This window comes from Sus scrofa, chromosome 7 (assembly GCF_054392235.1).
Source record: "Sus scrofa isolate SSC_HxYL_T2T_F1_AM1 chromosome 7, Sscrofa_HxYL_maternal_Yorkshire_Landrace_v2.0, whole genome shotgun sequence".
NCBI lineage: Eukaryota > Metazoa > Chordata > Mammalia > Artiodactyla > Suidae > Sus > Sus scrofa.
This window is the reverse complement of record NC_139389.1, coordinates 87,682,305-87,698,178: the sequence shown is the minus strand read 5'-3', so window position 1 is coordinate 87,698,178 and position 15,874 is coordinate 87,682,305. Positions and strand designations below refer to the sequence as shown.

At 35.8% G+C, this 15,874-nt stretch overlaps 2 protein-coding genes across 2 annotated transcripts; both read right to left on the bottom strand.

Moving 5' to 3' along the window:
• Positions 1 to 3,922: 3,922 nt before the first annotated feature.
• Positions 3,923 to 4,891, bottom strand: LOC110258252 (olfactory receptor 4K5). The gene has a single exon (XM_021081437.2). It carries the CDS (start codon positions 4,889 to 4,891, stop codon positions 3,923 to 3,925), a length of 969 nt encoding a protein of 322 aa, XP_020937096.2.
• A 9,576-nt stretch (positions 4,892 to 14,467) lies between these two features.
• On the bottom strand, positions 14,468 to 15,394 carry LOC110258251 (olfactory receptor 4K15-like). Its single transcript, XM_084970420.1, has one exon. The coding sequence runs from the start codon at positions 15,392 to 15,394 to the stop codon at positions 14,468 to 14,470; it is 927 nt and encodes a 308-aa protein (XP_084826546.1).
• Between the last annotated feature and the right edge of the window lie 480 nt (positions 15,395 to 15,874).

The window sequence follows — 15,874 nt, the reverse complement described above, 5'->3', positions numbered from 1 at the left end:
AAAGAAAAATAAAAGAAAGGAAGAAATTAAGCACACTGGAAGCAAGAAGAGAAGTCCATTCCTTCTTAAATGTTCATCCTGCCCCTTATAATCACAAAGAGGAAAGGTTTAAAGTTCATTTCCAGTATTGTTGCTGAAACTCAGCCTCTGTCCCAAGGTGCAGAAAAGAAACATGAAGAGAGAGTTTTGGGTGAAGGAGGAAAAAATAGCTTTTATCGCTTTGCCAGGCAAAGGAGGTCACAGCAGGCAAATGCCTTAAAGAATGTGCCCTCCATTGGGAAGAATTGAGGGGAGTTTTATAGTAAAAGGAGAAAAACAGGCTTTCAGATAGGAATCGGGATTGGGGCAAACATGCATTCTTCTTTCTTTGGGGGGATGTTAGTCATCGAAGCTGGCATCAGGAGATCTTGGCATGATCATGGTGGTGGTCTTCTGGGTTATTACCTAGAATAAAAGTACTTGCAAAAGGGGCATATCAATCAGAGATTAGAACAAACTAGGAAAGTTCCTGAAAAAGTCACATGCTAATAATCTTTAAGCCACAGGCAATTATGTTCATGGTGCCTGATCTTTAGCTTATGGGATATTATGTTTAGGGTCCAATTAAGCTAGGGAGAAGGACAAGGAAGGACTCTAAACTGGTCAATTTTAAATATTCACTTCTGAAAGAAGCATACAGAATATAACTTTTCTCTTAGGTCTATAAAATACCTACATCATTATGTGTATCCCTTGAGAGGGAACTAGGATCCTGCCCCAAGGCTGTACTATTGTTTCTTGACTGTTACTCTCTTGTCTCTGAATCCCCTTCTTTCTCTTATCAGCAACTGTCTGAACCTGTTCCCTCAGAACTCAGAGATGGTCAGAGAGGCTGAATGAGGCCCATTTCCTAAAAACAAGAAATGTGGGACCCAGAAGGGCTTTTATGCCCAGGAGCTCCACAGAGCCCTGCTCAGTTACAGTATCACAAAAAAGCAGGCCAGTGAAGGTGAATTTGATGTCAAGAGACAATAAACTGATAACTGATATGGTTCTTTGTCAATAAATACACAAAGGAAAAATGTACTTTTTATTAAGTGAAGTAGTTGTAATTTTCTTCAGCTGAAGTAACTTTTCTTGTTACATTTTTGCTGAAAAGAAACAGCACATATTATTGTGACCATTGTTCTTTTTCTTGGCATATGTTAGCTGGAAATTCTTCTAACAGCTCTGAAATTGTATCTACTTACTGCTAAGAGCATTGTCAACTTCATCAATATTTAAATGTAGGACCTTAAATATCCAGTGTATAAAGAGATTATCTAAAGAATTAAGAGTAAAATGTGTTTTCCTCTACTACAAGAAAACTTGCTGGCTTTCCAGACATTCTTTGGAAAAACTCAGTAGAGATATTGATAGTATTTTATCTCTTCTTGGAAGAGACCTCACAAAGATACTTCATTCATTTCAAAACAATATGAGTGAGGCATGTGAAAAAATTCAGAGTCTGGGAAAATTTGGAGTCCTCTGAGACAAACATTTCCTCTTCTGTGAATTAGCTGTGGGAGTTCAGACTCCATTTCTTAATACTTATCATTTTATTTCAGAAAGTCCATTAAGATAAAAATTTAAGCTTAATTCAGTATCGTAAATGGCACATAGATTTCAATGTCAAAGATCACTCTACAAAGTTGTCTTAAACTAAAAGCTACCTGCCTTCACATTAAAATGTACAACTGGACAAAATTTAAATTACTTGCACAAGTTTTATTTATATTATTTTAGCAAAATTTTATTAATTTTACATAAAAATCCTAAAAATAAAAAAGGAAAGGAATTTCCCATTGTGGCTCAGTGGGTTAGAACCCAGCATAGTGCCCATGAGGATGAAGGTCCGCTCCCTGGCCTCACTCGGTGGGTTAAGGATTCAACATCACCACAAGCCTCAGTGTGGCTCAGATCTAGTGTTGCCATGGCTGTGACACAGGCCTGCAGCTACAGCTCCAATTTGACCCCTAGCCCAGGAATTTCCATATGCAGCAGGTGTGGCTATTAAAAAGAGAGAGAGAGAGAGAAGATTCTTTGCTTGTATATATTCAATTTTAATTAATGAAATCAATTTCTGAAGTAATAAATATTCTGTATAGGAAATCCTATGTGTGTTTATGCTGTTTGGTGGGAAGGAGAGGTATGATTAATCATATCTTCAAAATCATCTCTGAGTGAAAGAATGTTATGAGTACCTAAGTAACTAATAACTAGTATAGTTAACCAGGTTACATAATTTCTGAAATTCTTAGTACATTGATTCTCAGCTCTGATTCAACCCCTAGCCTGGGAACTTCCATATACAGCAGGTGCAACCCTAAAAAGACGAAAACAACAAAAAAAAATAAAAGTAGAAAAAAAAGTATGGCATTAATAAGCTTTTTAATGAATCCTACCTTCCTAATACTTTAGTACTATAGGCTTATTAGGAGGAAATCGTAGAGTGCACAGCCTTTTCTTCAAGAAGAACAATTATAACACCAGCCCTCATTCTGTGAACAGAATATGCGGTGGCCTGTGTGCTATAAAGTCAGGGAACATTGGTGCAACCTCTTCTTGTTCCTGTTCTAGATCCAATCTACCAACTCTTTTCTCTAGCTACGGATGGACTTGTATTCTAAAATTAGAAAGAAATCAATATGTCACATTCCTGGAGGAATGGTAATTTATGGGTTTAAATTTATACTAAAGTGTAAATTACTTTTACAGGAAGGTAGATTTTGAGAGTAGAAAAAAGTAAAGCATATCAGGTCTCAGAAGAACTAGAATGCTATAAGAGAGAGCAAAAATTGAGTGGGGTGGGAGAAAAGGAAATTTCCAAGGTTTCTTTAATTTTACTTAATGATGATTCTATTAGGGATAGACTCAGAAAAGATTAGCTGGAAATGGGAGGATAAGAAAGCAAACAACAAAGTGCACAACTAGAGTTTTCAGTCTTAGCATAGAAGAGAGGCTAATATTTCAAGAAATCTATCTGTCTCATATGAATTGAAAAATTTGGGAAAGTAAATGTAGAAACTCTAATCAACATTAATACCCCCTAATTATCCCTAAAGTCTAAAGCAGAGATCCAGCTCTGGGGTCCTGGTTACCAATTCGGATTTATATTTAACATTGATAATTATCATTAAGAATGTACCATTTGGTCCAAATGGAAGACTGCTACATAGCTCCTTATAGCACAGACTGAAAAGTCCATGTTGAATTGGTCAGCTTTAAAGATTCTCCTCTCCCTTCTATAATGTAGCTTCAGAGGAACTGGAATTAGCTTAACTGATCAAAGAATGAAAATATTACTAAATGAAATATTTGAAAAGCAAACTTCTGATTACATATAATTCCATATTTTAATGCACTGTTAGTTATTGGAAAATAACATGGGATAGGCATAAATAATGTTGGGGGAGGGATCTCATAACCTAAGAAGCTTCACTTACATCTATGCACTGATCTTAAATCAGTGGAGTGGCTATCCCCTGGTTGGGAAAATTTGGTTTCAGATTCTTTAATACCATCCCTGTATATTGATTTTTAGGCATGCAAATTAGGAAACTCATAAGATCAGGAAAATGTCTAAATTTATCCCCACCAAAGAATCAGGTTCACATTCTTTTTTCAATCATATTTCTATTTATCTGTAACTAAACAGTCAATGAATCTATGCTATCCATAGAAAGTCATTCCATAACTTATCTCCAAAATCAGTAATCATGATGTATTTTTTACAGTTTTGGATATTTAACTTTTGCTTAGGTGATACTCAGAAAAAGACTTGTCAATATCAATTAAATAATCACTATACCATCTTCTTTATTACTTTCACCCCAGTTAAGATATGCCATGTGAACATATAATTAGACTACTGATTCGAAGAATTTAAATGAATTTTGTCTTACTAAAGGGAATTCCTTAGTACTAGTGGCATTTCAGAAATTTTCTTGGGCCTCAAGTAATACGTCATAATTTTCCTCATGGCAGTCTTCATATCTCTGTTCCTTAGTGTGTAAATAATGGGGTTTAGAATGGGAGTAAAAATGGTGTAAAATATGGCAAGAACTTTATCCACAGGGTAGGTGGTAAAGGGCCACACATAGATGAATATGCAAGGTCCAAAGAATAATATTACTACAGTGATATGGGCAGCTAGAGTAGAAAATGCCTTGGCCATTGCAGCAGAAGACTTAAACCAGACAGTGGCAAGACTAATGATGTAAGAGCTGACCAAGAGAGAGAAAGTGCTTAGTGATAGGATTCCACTGTTGACCACAATGAGTATTTCAATGATGTAAGAATCCAGGCAGGCAAGTTTGGCCACTCGAGGAAGGTCACAAAAAAAGCTGTCTACTACATTGGGTCCACAAAAAGGCAGGTTCACAGTAAATGATAACTGGCTGAGTGTGTGCACCAAGCCCACTGCCCAGGAGATCATTACCAGTACAATGCATGTCCTTTGGCTCATGATGATGACATAGTGTAGAGGTTTGCATATGGCTACATATCTGTCATAGGCCATGGAGACAAGCAGCACCATCTCCCCTCCAGTAAAAAGGTGAATGAAGAAAATCTGAGCTATGCAGCCACTGAAGGAGATGGTCTTGTGTTCACTTAGAAAATCAACAATCATCTTAGGAGTAGCAAAGGAAGCCTGACAGATGTCCACAAAGGAAAGGTTTCCCAAGAGAAAGTACATCGGGGAGTGCAGTCTGTTATCCAAAGTCACCATGAGGATAATAAGAAGGTTTCCCAGCACAATGACCACATACAGCACAGAGAAGAAAACAAAAAAGAAAAGCTGAAGTTCCTGAGAACTAGAGAGTCCCAGCAATACAAACTCAGACACCACTGAAGAATTGACCTTATCCATGGATCCAGGCTGCAGGCTTGCTCTGAAACAATCCTGAAGGAGGGGAAATAGGAAAGGATCAGAATTCGGAACAAAGAACACTTTTAATGTAAAGGATTCTGCGATTCCAGATATAATGCGTATTTACTGAATGAAAGATTTTGAAGAGACCATCCTAATATATCTGGGGAGTTGGAAAGAGCTTATGAGAATGTGGAAATCCTTTAATCAGTGTCATAACTCCTTGAGTTTTGGGATAGTCTTAGTAATCTATCATACTGTAGTAAACAGGCTCACTCGGGAGCTGACTTGTGATCACAACGCTAGAGGAGGGGTTTGAAACCAACTTCAGAGGGTTTGTAAGTTGGAAAAAATAATTTAGATCTGTTGGTCTTGTGGTCATTTTCCATCATTAATTTCAACAAATCTTTGAGTACCACGTTATCTTTCTGAGATCTATCAATGGCTTGATGTTTATGTGTGATGTCAAGTCATACTGATTGACTTCAGGCTAATTAATTTTTCTGAACTTTAATTCCACTCAAAAAAGTTGAGAGGTGATCAAAATACCTACTTTACAGAAGAATTTTAAGTTTAAAGATAACTCATAATATTCTTCTATCAAAGTCATTGTAATACAATAGTTGTTCTTAATATGTTAAATATCCTCATGTTAACAAAAATTTTCCTTACTGCTATTACAAGTTAAACAGTTCCTCCTAAGGAGATGCTGTGGAATATATGTTATCCAGTTCCACAGTTGCAACACAGTTTGTCAGTTACTCATATGTATAATTTCTTAAAATGTTTATCTTATTTATCTAAAATTCATAGTTGCTTGATTATTAAAAAGCAGCACCTAAAGATTCCATTTTCCTTGCCCATCAAAAGTAGATTTAGGATAACTTACGGTCCCCATTTGGTGTCCTCCATGACCATTATTATTAACACATCTTTATATTTAATGAAAGAGTAGAGAAATTGTCTTAGACTAGAGAAATAAAAATAATTGAATTATTAATATCCAGTATGCCTTAAAATATATTCTGTTTGGAATCAGAATAACCCTGATAATTCAAACTTGCACCTCCTTTTTTTTTTCCTGTAAAAATACAAGAAAATCTTGCCATATAATCCTGCTGTATAAATCCTGCTGTATAAATCCAGTTCCATTGAACTGAAAAAATGAAAAAAGCCTTTCCAGGAAGTTCTATTTTAGAACTATGTTTGTTCTGACAATTAACTGTTGACTGTAGTCAGAGTGAGGAACCTAAGAGTGAGATGTGATCTTAGCCTCATGTAAGAGCACACACATATTTCACTGCCTATTTATTTCATATAAGAAGCTTTAGTCTTCCTCCATCCCTGGGATACAACCCTCACCTCTCATTCCCCCTCCCAATTTTGTTGACTTGTAATTGACAAATAAAAATGAATCTACTTAGGTATACAATGTAGTCTTTTGGTATACGTATACTTTGTGAAATTATTACCACAATCAAGCTAATATTAACATATCCACTACCCTGCATAGTTACCTTTTTAAAAGCAATTAAAATATAGTCTCTTAGCTGAGTCTAAATATATTACAGTATTATTAATTATAGTCACCATGCTATATATTAGATATAACACATTATTATAAATTATAGTCTCCATGCTGTATTAGATCTCCTGAATTTATTCATCCCAGATATGTGAAGCTCCATACACTTTGGTCAGTTCCTTTTAGCGATTGCAGTCCACATATGGAAGCCTTCAAGTAGAAAATCATTTCCTATTTTTTGCTGGAGAGTGTTCAAAGAAGCATCGCAACTGGCCCACATGTTGAATATACATTATTGTGGACTTCTGGAGTCAGATAAGGTCCCATAAAAATTAAATGAATGCATTAGTGACAGTCAGCAATTATAATAGTATATAAGAGAGCAATAATTGAGAATATTCTGAAATATACCAAATTGTTTTATTACCTTTCCCATGTGTGACTTGCTTTATTTCTTTCTCTAAAGTTGTTCTTGCTAAAGCATATGGATTTATTGCCTAAAATGATGAACACTACCTAATGAAAATGTTTATTGTGTAAATGTATATAAATTAAAAGAATGAAGTAGATTTTGAGTGAATGGTAAATAGTAATTTTAAAATCTGAGAAAGAATGGAAAAAAAAAAACCCACAGATTTGTTGAGACCCTGGTAAGTAGCATCTACTGTGTTAGATGTTTTATGTGTTGTATCACGTAAGCTTTACAATAGACCTGTAGAACAGGTATTATTATTATTTCTGAGCTACAGAGGAGAAATTGGAGCATCAGACAGGCTAGTAACCTTCAGACATAGTAAGAGTTGCAAAACCTTAGAGGAGTTTGAAATCAGATAATAAAAATAACATTGAACACTCAGGGAGTTCCCATTGTGGCAAAGTAGAAACTAATCTGACTGGTATCCTTGAGGATACGGGTTTGATCCCTGGCCTTGCTCAGTGTATCAGGGATCCAATGTTGTTGTGAGCTGTGGTGTAGGTCCCAGATGTGGCTGAGATCCTGCATTGCTGTGCCTGTGGCATAGTTCAGCAGCTGCAGCTCTGATTCAACCCTTAGCCTGAGAACTTCCATATGCCACAGGTGCAGCCTTAAAAAGCAAACAAGCAAACAAAAAACACTTACTCAGAGCAAGCAAAGTGCCAGGCACTCTTCTAAGCACCTTATGTACATAATTGAATCTTCCCATAAAACTACATGGTAAACATACTTGTAAATTTATTTCACACTAGGAAATCAGAGTTACAGAAATGATAAAGAATTTCCTTGGTGTTACATAGCTGGAAAATCAATGAGCTAGAATTTGAACTCAGACTTTTCACTCTAGGGCTAGTTTTCTCCAACATCACATTATATTGTTTTAGAACTGAATGATATGAAACTCATAGCATTTGCACTATGCTGCAATTGGAATTGTTTCTAATCTTCCCACCTACTACAAGACACTGGTTCTTCTGACAAGCCAGGGTTTCTCAACTCTGGCACTGCTGACATGTGGGATTGGACAATTCTCTGTTATGCAGAACTGTCCTGTGTGGTACCCATTAGATAGCAGTAGCACTTTCCCCCAAGTTGTGACAACCAAAAGGGTACCTAGACATTGTGAAATTTGGGGTGGGAGTAAGGGGGAAGCAAAATGACCTCTAGTTGTGAACCACTGAGTTAAGCCATCTTCAGGTTTCTTTTCAGTCTCTCCCTCTTTCACTTAACATTTTCATCTACCCACAAAGTGTTCGATCTATCTCATCAGAGAAATAAGCAACAAACAACAAAAAGAACTCTGTAAATATATCTAACCTCTTGAGTTGGTTTTTTTCCTGAATTTATCTTTTTTTTTTCAATAAGAAACTTCTTGAAGGATATCCATATGTTTCCCCTCCAGCTCTTTTCCAAATTTGTTCAGAACTTAACACAACTATGCCTTTTGCTTTCACGGTCAGGGAAACTTTTAAATCAAATGTCCTTAAAGATCAGTTATAAAAGCTAATTTTGTTATACTCAAACAGTATAACAGCCCCTGATTTTTCTCTCAGAATTTTTAATACCATCTTTCTTCATCCATGCATTACCCCTTACAATAGCTTTCCCTTGGTTTCCAATCCATCCCTTCCCTACTGTGCATCTTGTGCTTTTCCATCGCTTATTCTGTACCCTTCTTAGTATCTCTTTCTTGCTCCTTCTTGTTCCCTCACTCCCTTGGGTAGTACATTCACCTCTGTGGCATCCATAATCACCTCTATAGAATGACTTTAGATTTTATAGCACCATTTCTCATCATATTCCAGTATCCCAAAAGTATTCTGACAGTTTTATGCATGTGAAAATTACACAACCATCTCAGACCTCAGCTCACAATTTTTCTCCTCAATTCAGCTCTTTTTCCCTTTAAATGTTTTTATTTTGTAATTGTCACTATCTTTTCCTAAGTTGTAAACCTTACTTTTCCTGGACCTCGCCCTCCCACCTGTAACATCTTGTAATTCCTTAAAGCAAATTAATTAATTAATTAATTAAAAGTCTTCAACATGACAGCCAAGTATATATGGTCTGGTCTGGTTTTAACTACACTACTCTCTAGCCAAATCAGATTCTTAAAACTTCTTAAAGCTGGTAGACTCTGCCTATTCATTTTCTCATGTCCTTCACAAATAGATGGTCTATTCCAGTACAGGTATCATCTCCTCCAAAAGCCTTCACAGAGATTAAGCTGAAATTTCTCTCTTCCTAATATCATTATAATGCTTTGCTTGCAGTTATATCCTTTTCCAAGGTAAGAATTTTTCTATAATATCACTTCCCTACCACATTGAAAGATCCTTGAGTTCTTGTGCTTCTTGTATACCATGCACAGGATTTAGTATAGATAGTATAGATATTTGCATGGAATTGATTCTATATAAATTGCTTCAGTACTAACTGAAATATATTTCACCTCCTATCTATCATTTTACCTAACATTTCTATGTTTGAATCTTCCTGTGTATAGAGGCCTTCCCAGTGAATGTCAAGTCATATACTGCCTACATAAACTTCATCTTTAATAGAGGAAAAACATTTCCTCTCACTAGTAATACAAGCTCATTTTTGAGTCACCAAAGCCAGTGCCCATAAACAAACCAGCAAATGCAAAGGGAATAAAATCCTTTTGCAGCACAGAGAAAATTTTTTATTTGTTGTATTGGAAATAAACAATAGTTTGTTTACCAAATTTTTAAAAAGTGATTAAAATAATGAGAATCTTAACAAAGAAGAAATTTGTACTTTATAGAGTTAAATAAGTCCTGTCTGGTCCAATTCAAGTATAAAGTAAGTAAATCATTGATGCCAAGATATACCAGCTGCAAACCTACAACCTGAGTTTGGTATTTAACATTCCCATGATTTTATTATAGTTTTACCTCATAGGCCTGTATCCACAAAGAAATGTGTAGCTTTGATTTGCATGTTTATTTAATTTCTCTAGGTGATAGGTAAGTATGGCATAATGCATTTTTCTAAGTACAGAGTTTGTCATAATATGCCCAAAAATACACCACCTTCTTACATGATTTCCCACAAATCCCTCCAAAAGTGCTAAAATACATGAACATTCTAACCTTGGCTCGCTTTCTTTTACTTCTAATATATTTTTCTCCCAATTGTGAGTTCTAAGGCACATTGTAATAATATAAAACATAACTGGACATAATAAATTTTTAATGTTTCTATCTTTGTTAGATATAACCTACCTCATATAAAGCATATCAGAAGTGTAAATTGAATTCATCAGTTCTTCTGTTGTGGAATTAATCTTTTCCACCTACTGATACTTACAGATGCGTATTTCTTTTGTCAAATTGGAATAGCACATGGTTATATCAAGTGACCAACTGAAGCTTTGGACTTTCAGTAATAGCCAAGGTTCATCTTCCAATGGGGATTATTAATACCTTCAGCTACATACTCCCATTGGAACAAAATAAACAGCATCCCACATTATTGGCAGTTGCAATGAGGGCCACATGATCCTAGGAGAAAAAGAAAGGGTCATTTAGCTCTTGGGCAGTATGTAAAGTATCTTGTGTGAATTTTACATAATTGAACCTACTATACTATAGGGAACATATGTGAAAAAGTAGATTCTTTTCCCTAAATGAGAAACATTTTGACTTGCGAATAAAAGACATACTGTGTCCTTGCTACTAGAGCATGTGGTGATACTGAGGAAAAGGCAACTTTTGCATGTTAAAATTGTGAGGAGAACCACTAAAATAAAAGTAGAATATAATAATTTATGAACTAAGAGGGGAAACAAAAGAAAATCAAAACTCAGTCCATTTAATAGAAGCCAAGAATGAAGAAGAGAAAAAAACATAGTGAAAACAGAGCATGAGTCCATTTTGCAACCAGAAGTCTATTCTGTCTACTCTTCTGTTCATTGTGGATGGGCTCTGCATGGGTTTTATGAGTTTGACTGTGAACTCAAATTCATCAAGACTTCATGTGCCTAAGTCCCCTGTGATCCTTCAGAGGTCTTAGTCTTTGCTTTTCCAAAAGCACCCAAAACTGCATTGGCCCCTTGAGTTCCAAACATCGTATGCCAATTTTTCGGGTTGATGCTCTTCTGATTATGCACAGCATATAAATGCGAATTCTAAACTTATATGTAGGTAATCCCATGATTATAATTTCCAGGAGGAATCATTTTTTTTCTATACATAAACCAGGAGTGAGGACAAATATTTTGGTCTTTTTGTTGTGCTCTTTAGTACCCTCTTCTAGTCCACACTTTGACTGAGAGTCCCAGAACTAAGAGGTCTAATTCTACAACACACTCTCGCACAGAGAAAATTTACCCGTAACAGCCAAGCACTGCCCATCATTTTCATGACCTGCAGTTACTTTCCATAAAATTTCCTCTCCCAAATCTTCCACTATTTCAGATAACATGAGGTCATTTGTTTATTGTAAAGAATGCATCCAGAATTTATAAATTTTTTATAGGAAGAATTTTTTAAATTTCAATACTGTTAACAATAGATGTGTAATCTCTGTTTATAATTCATGGATATTTTGTGAGGATCAAATGAAATGAAATATAAAGACACAATTTATAAATTTCTTGTCAATGAATGTATGTTTTGCCTTATCATCTATTATTATATAACACAGTCCTATATTGTTAGGTTATTATCTTTTAATTCTGTGTTACACAGAAGAATCAACAGATGCTTACAGAATGGTGAAGTTATGAGGAAGAAAATGAGTCAAAAATTGTTCAAAATGTAATTGGTATTAATTCCTCTTCCATACTATGCTTTCTTCTACATACTCTATTTCAATAGCATAACTTGCCCTTAGGGCATGGCTTTACTTTGAAATGCTAGCAGTCAGAAGTTGAATTTACTTGCATCATTTCTTCTACTTTCTGATTATGATTATGATTCTAACTTAACTTTCATGACACTCTCAGTTTCTAATTGGTGAAAAAAGAAGTTATGATGAGAATTAAATATTAAATTTAAGTATGAATATGTATACTTCTTTTGAAAAGTCAAAACAATAATTTTATACTTTCAGAGAGTCTTGAAAAATATATTCTCAATTATGTTTTATTGGTCAGTGTGGATTAGAGGACATGACATGAAGATAGGCAAGGGAATACACAGAAAAATACATTTAACACTGTTAGAAAAAATCCTCTGCTTATGTATGGAGAGAGGTCTATTTTTGTATGTCCTCATGGAACCATGAACTTCAAGTGTCAATTCTAAACTTCAAATTTAATACACTGATATAAGTAAACATTACTTGTGGGTCAGATTTTGGCATTTGTAGCATCACAAATTTGTGAATCTATTTGATTTCTGAGTTCAGATAATAAATTCTACAACATAACCTATTTGCTTTTTAGTCCCTAAGTTTGGATAGTTTATAGTGAGAGTCACATTGCAAGAAATACCATTCCAATATACAAAAAAAAAAAATGACCTCAGTCTATTCAATTCCTTAGTTCAGACCAAAAGAGTTTGAATAGCAAGGAATATGATTGTTTGTATTTGTATACATACGCAGAGAAAAGACAGAGAGAGAGAATGAGGTCTGCAGTCAGAAGTCTTATTCTGTCACCTGAAATTGGTGAGAACTGAAGTTTTCCTCATTTAAAAATTTATAACAATAGATACCTCTAATTTGTGATCCCAGATAAGATGATGGCTGTAAAATAACTGTAAATTATTCTTCTGAAACCTTAAAATATTATTTAAACATCAGACATTATTTTAGTATTTTGTACATTTTCATATTTACCAGGCTGTTGGAAGAAGCAGGGATGTAACAGACACATTTTATAGGAAAAAAAAGGCTTTTTATTGAAGTGCAGTTGATTTGTAATATATATTAATTTCAAGTGTAGAGCATACTGCTTCAGATTTTTTCAGATTAAACTCCATTGAAAGTTATTACAAGCTAATGGATATAGTTCCCTGTGCTATACAGTATATCCTTGTTTCTTATCTATTTTTTACATAGTAGTTTGTATCTCTTAATCCCATATCCTTAAAATTCCCCTCCCCCATCTCCTCTCTCCTCTGGTCAGTACTAGTTTGTTTTCCATAATTGTAAGTCTATTTCTCTTTGCTGTATATCCTTGTTTGCATTTTTTTTTCCTTTTTCAGCTACACCCATGGCATATGGAAGTTCCCAGTCCAGGGCTCGAATCTGAGCTGTAGGTGCAACCTATGTCACAGCTGCAGCAACACTGGATCCTTAACACACTATAACAGGCCAAGGATCAAACTCACACCTCAGTAGCAACTGGAGCTGCCCCAGCTGCACCACAGCAGGAACTCTTGTACTATTTTTTTAGATTGCATTGTAAGTGTTATCATACAGTATTTATCTTTCTTTGGCAGACATTTCATGAAACATAATAATCTCTAAGTCCATCCACATTGCTGCAAATGGCAGAATTTTCATTCTGTTTTATGGCTGAGTAATATTTCATTGTATATACATACACCACATCTTTTTTATCTCTTCATTGTTGATGGACAGTTGGGTTGCTTACATCTCAGGGCTGTTGTAAATAGTGCTGTTATAATTGAGGTGCCTGTATCTTTTCAAATTAGTGCTTTAATTTTTTTCTGGATATATACTCAGGAGTGGAGTTGCTAGCTATATTTTTATGATGACAGTTATATTTTTAGTTTTTTGAAGCACCTCTATATTGTTTTCTATAATGTCTGTACCCAATTTATACTCCCACCAACAGTGTACAAGGGTTCCCTTAGGAAAATAAAACTTTTATTATTATCATTGGGGTCCATAAGAAGCTGCCCCAAAATTTGCCTCAATGGCATATTATTTTGAATTCAGGTTATTTCAGAAATGGCCAATGCAAGAGGGAAACTCTGACCCTCCTTTCTGTCTCCCTGTAAGCAGGAAATAAATCTCTCATATGAATGGTGCACTTCCTGGAAGTAGAAGGACACCCTTACTTCCAAAGATAGGGAATTTGGCCAAGAAGCCTACATGAAAAACCTTGTTAGTTGTTTAATTTACAACCTCAAGCCCATACTCTGTTTTTATTCTTCACTAATTGGGCACCCCAAACCTGAGTTTTCTTATCCTGTCAGTGCCTCAAAAATTTATCTTTTCTTTTGTCTAAAAAGTATAAAAGCTGCCTGCTTTGGCTGCTTCTTAGTTTTCATTTCTATGAGACCTCCAGAAGCATGAATTAAAATGTGTTTCTTTTTTTCATGTGAATCTGTTTTGCATCAGTTTTATTATTCAGCCATAAGAACTCATAAGGACTAAAAGAGGAAATACTCCCCTCTCCAACATTATAAATAACTTTAGTTTGAAGTAAGAATTGTATCAAAGCAAAAAAATGGGGTATCCCATTTGCCTATCATCTAAGATAGTTTGTTTACTGTTATGATAGCAATCACTATGAAAAGGAAAAAAAAAATGTGTCCTATGGTATTTGAGGCATAACAATAATTCACAGAGGAAGACACACTAACCTTGTTGTTATAATGGGTTGCTATGATCACAAGGGAGAGCTGGAAGACCATTACGAACTCACCTCTCGATGCCTTAGTTTTTGCATGGCTGATATTACTTCCTTATTTCTTAAGGTGTAGATCAAGGGGTTTAGAAGAGGGGTAAAAACAGTGTAAAATATTGAGAGGACCTTGTCCACTGGGAGGTTGTTAAAAGGCCAGGCATAAATGAAAATGCAGGGCCCGAAGAAGAGGGTCACCACAGTTATATGGGCAGTCAGGGTGGCCCTTGCCTTGGCCATGCCCGCTGAGGAACGCCGCTGCACAGTAACCAGGATGACTGTGTAGGAGATCAGCAAGAGCACAAAGGAGCTCATGGCCATTAGACCACTGTCTGAAAGCATCAGGACCTCAAGAGTGAAGGTGTCTGTGCAGGCAAGTTTGATAACCAGGGGCAAGTCACAGAAAAAACTGTCCACTTGGTTGGGTCCACAGAATGGAAGGTTTACTGTGAAGACCAGCTGACTTACTGAGTGCAGAACCCCAATGAGCCAGGAGCCCACCACGAGGCTGGTGCACCTGCGCTCACTCATGATGGTCGCATAATGCAGGGGGCGACATATGGCTACATATCTATCATACGCCATGGCCACAAGGAGCATCATCTCACCACCAGCAAAGACGTGCAGGAAGAATATCTGGGCCATGCAACCCTCAAAAGAGATGGTCCTGTGCTCCTCAAGGAAGTCAACAATCATCTTGGGGGTGGCAAAGGTAGACAGACATACATCAATGAAAGAGAGGTTACTGAGTAGAAAGTACATGAGTGTGTGCAGGGCGGGTTCAGAGATGACTGTGAGCACAATGAGGAGGTTCCCCAGCACAATGGGTAAATAGAAAAGTGTAAAAAATGCAAAATAGAAAAGTTGTAGCTCTCGAGGACCTGAAAGACCGTGCAATACAAATTCAGTCACTCCTGATTTATTTTCTTGATCCATGATTTCAAATTGCTGAAATTGGATCAGAAATGTTCCTGTAAAGTGAAATGGAAAAGCATCGTAAGATTGGGAGAGTAAATGACCAAAGCCAAGCCAGGTATCACATTGTATTCAACACACTTATGTTCCTCATTAGCACACAAAATACACATTGCATACAATCATTTATTTTGTCATGACTGGATAACCTTGGCTTTCATCTCTGCATCTGAGCATGATAGTTTTATTCTAAAAACAGATGTTTACCTATCATCTTACAATTTTTAAATTCCTGAAATTAGAAAGAAAGTCTAGAGTCATACTGACAGTTTTCAAAAGCTATCTCTTGTAATTCTTAGCAGTATGACCTTGGGTAAGCTAATTAAATTCTCTGTGCTTCAGTTTTTGTACCTGTAAATTGGGGGAAATAATAGAATGTGGCTCAGAGGTTTGCTGTAAGGATTAAAAGAGTTACAGGTATTCCCTGCTTATTCAAAGTTT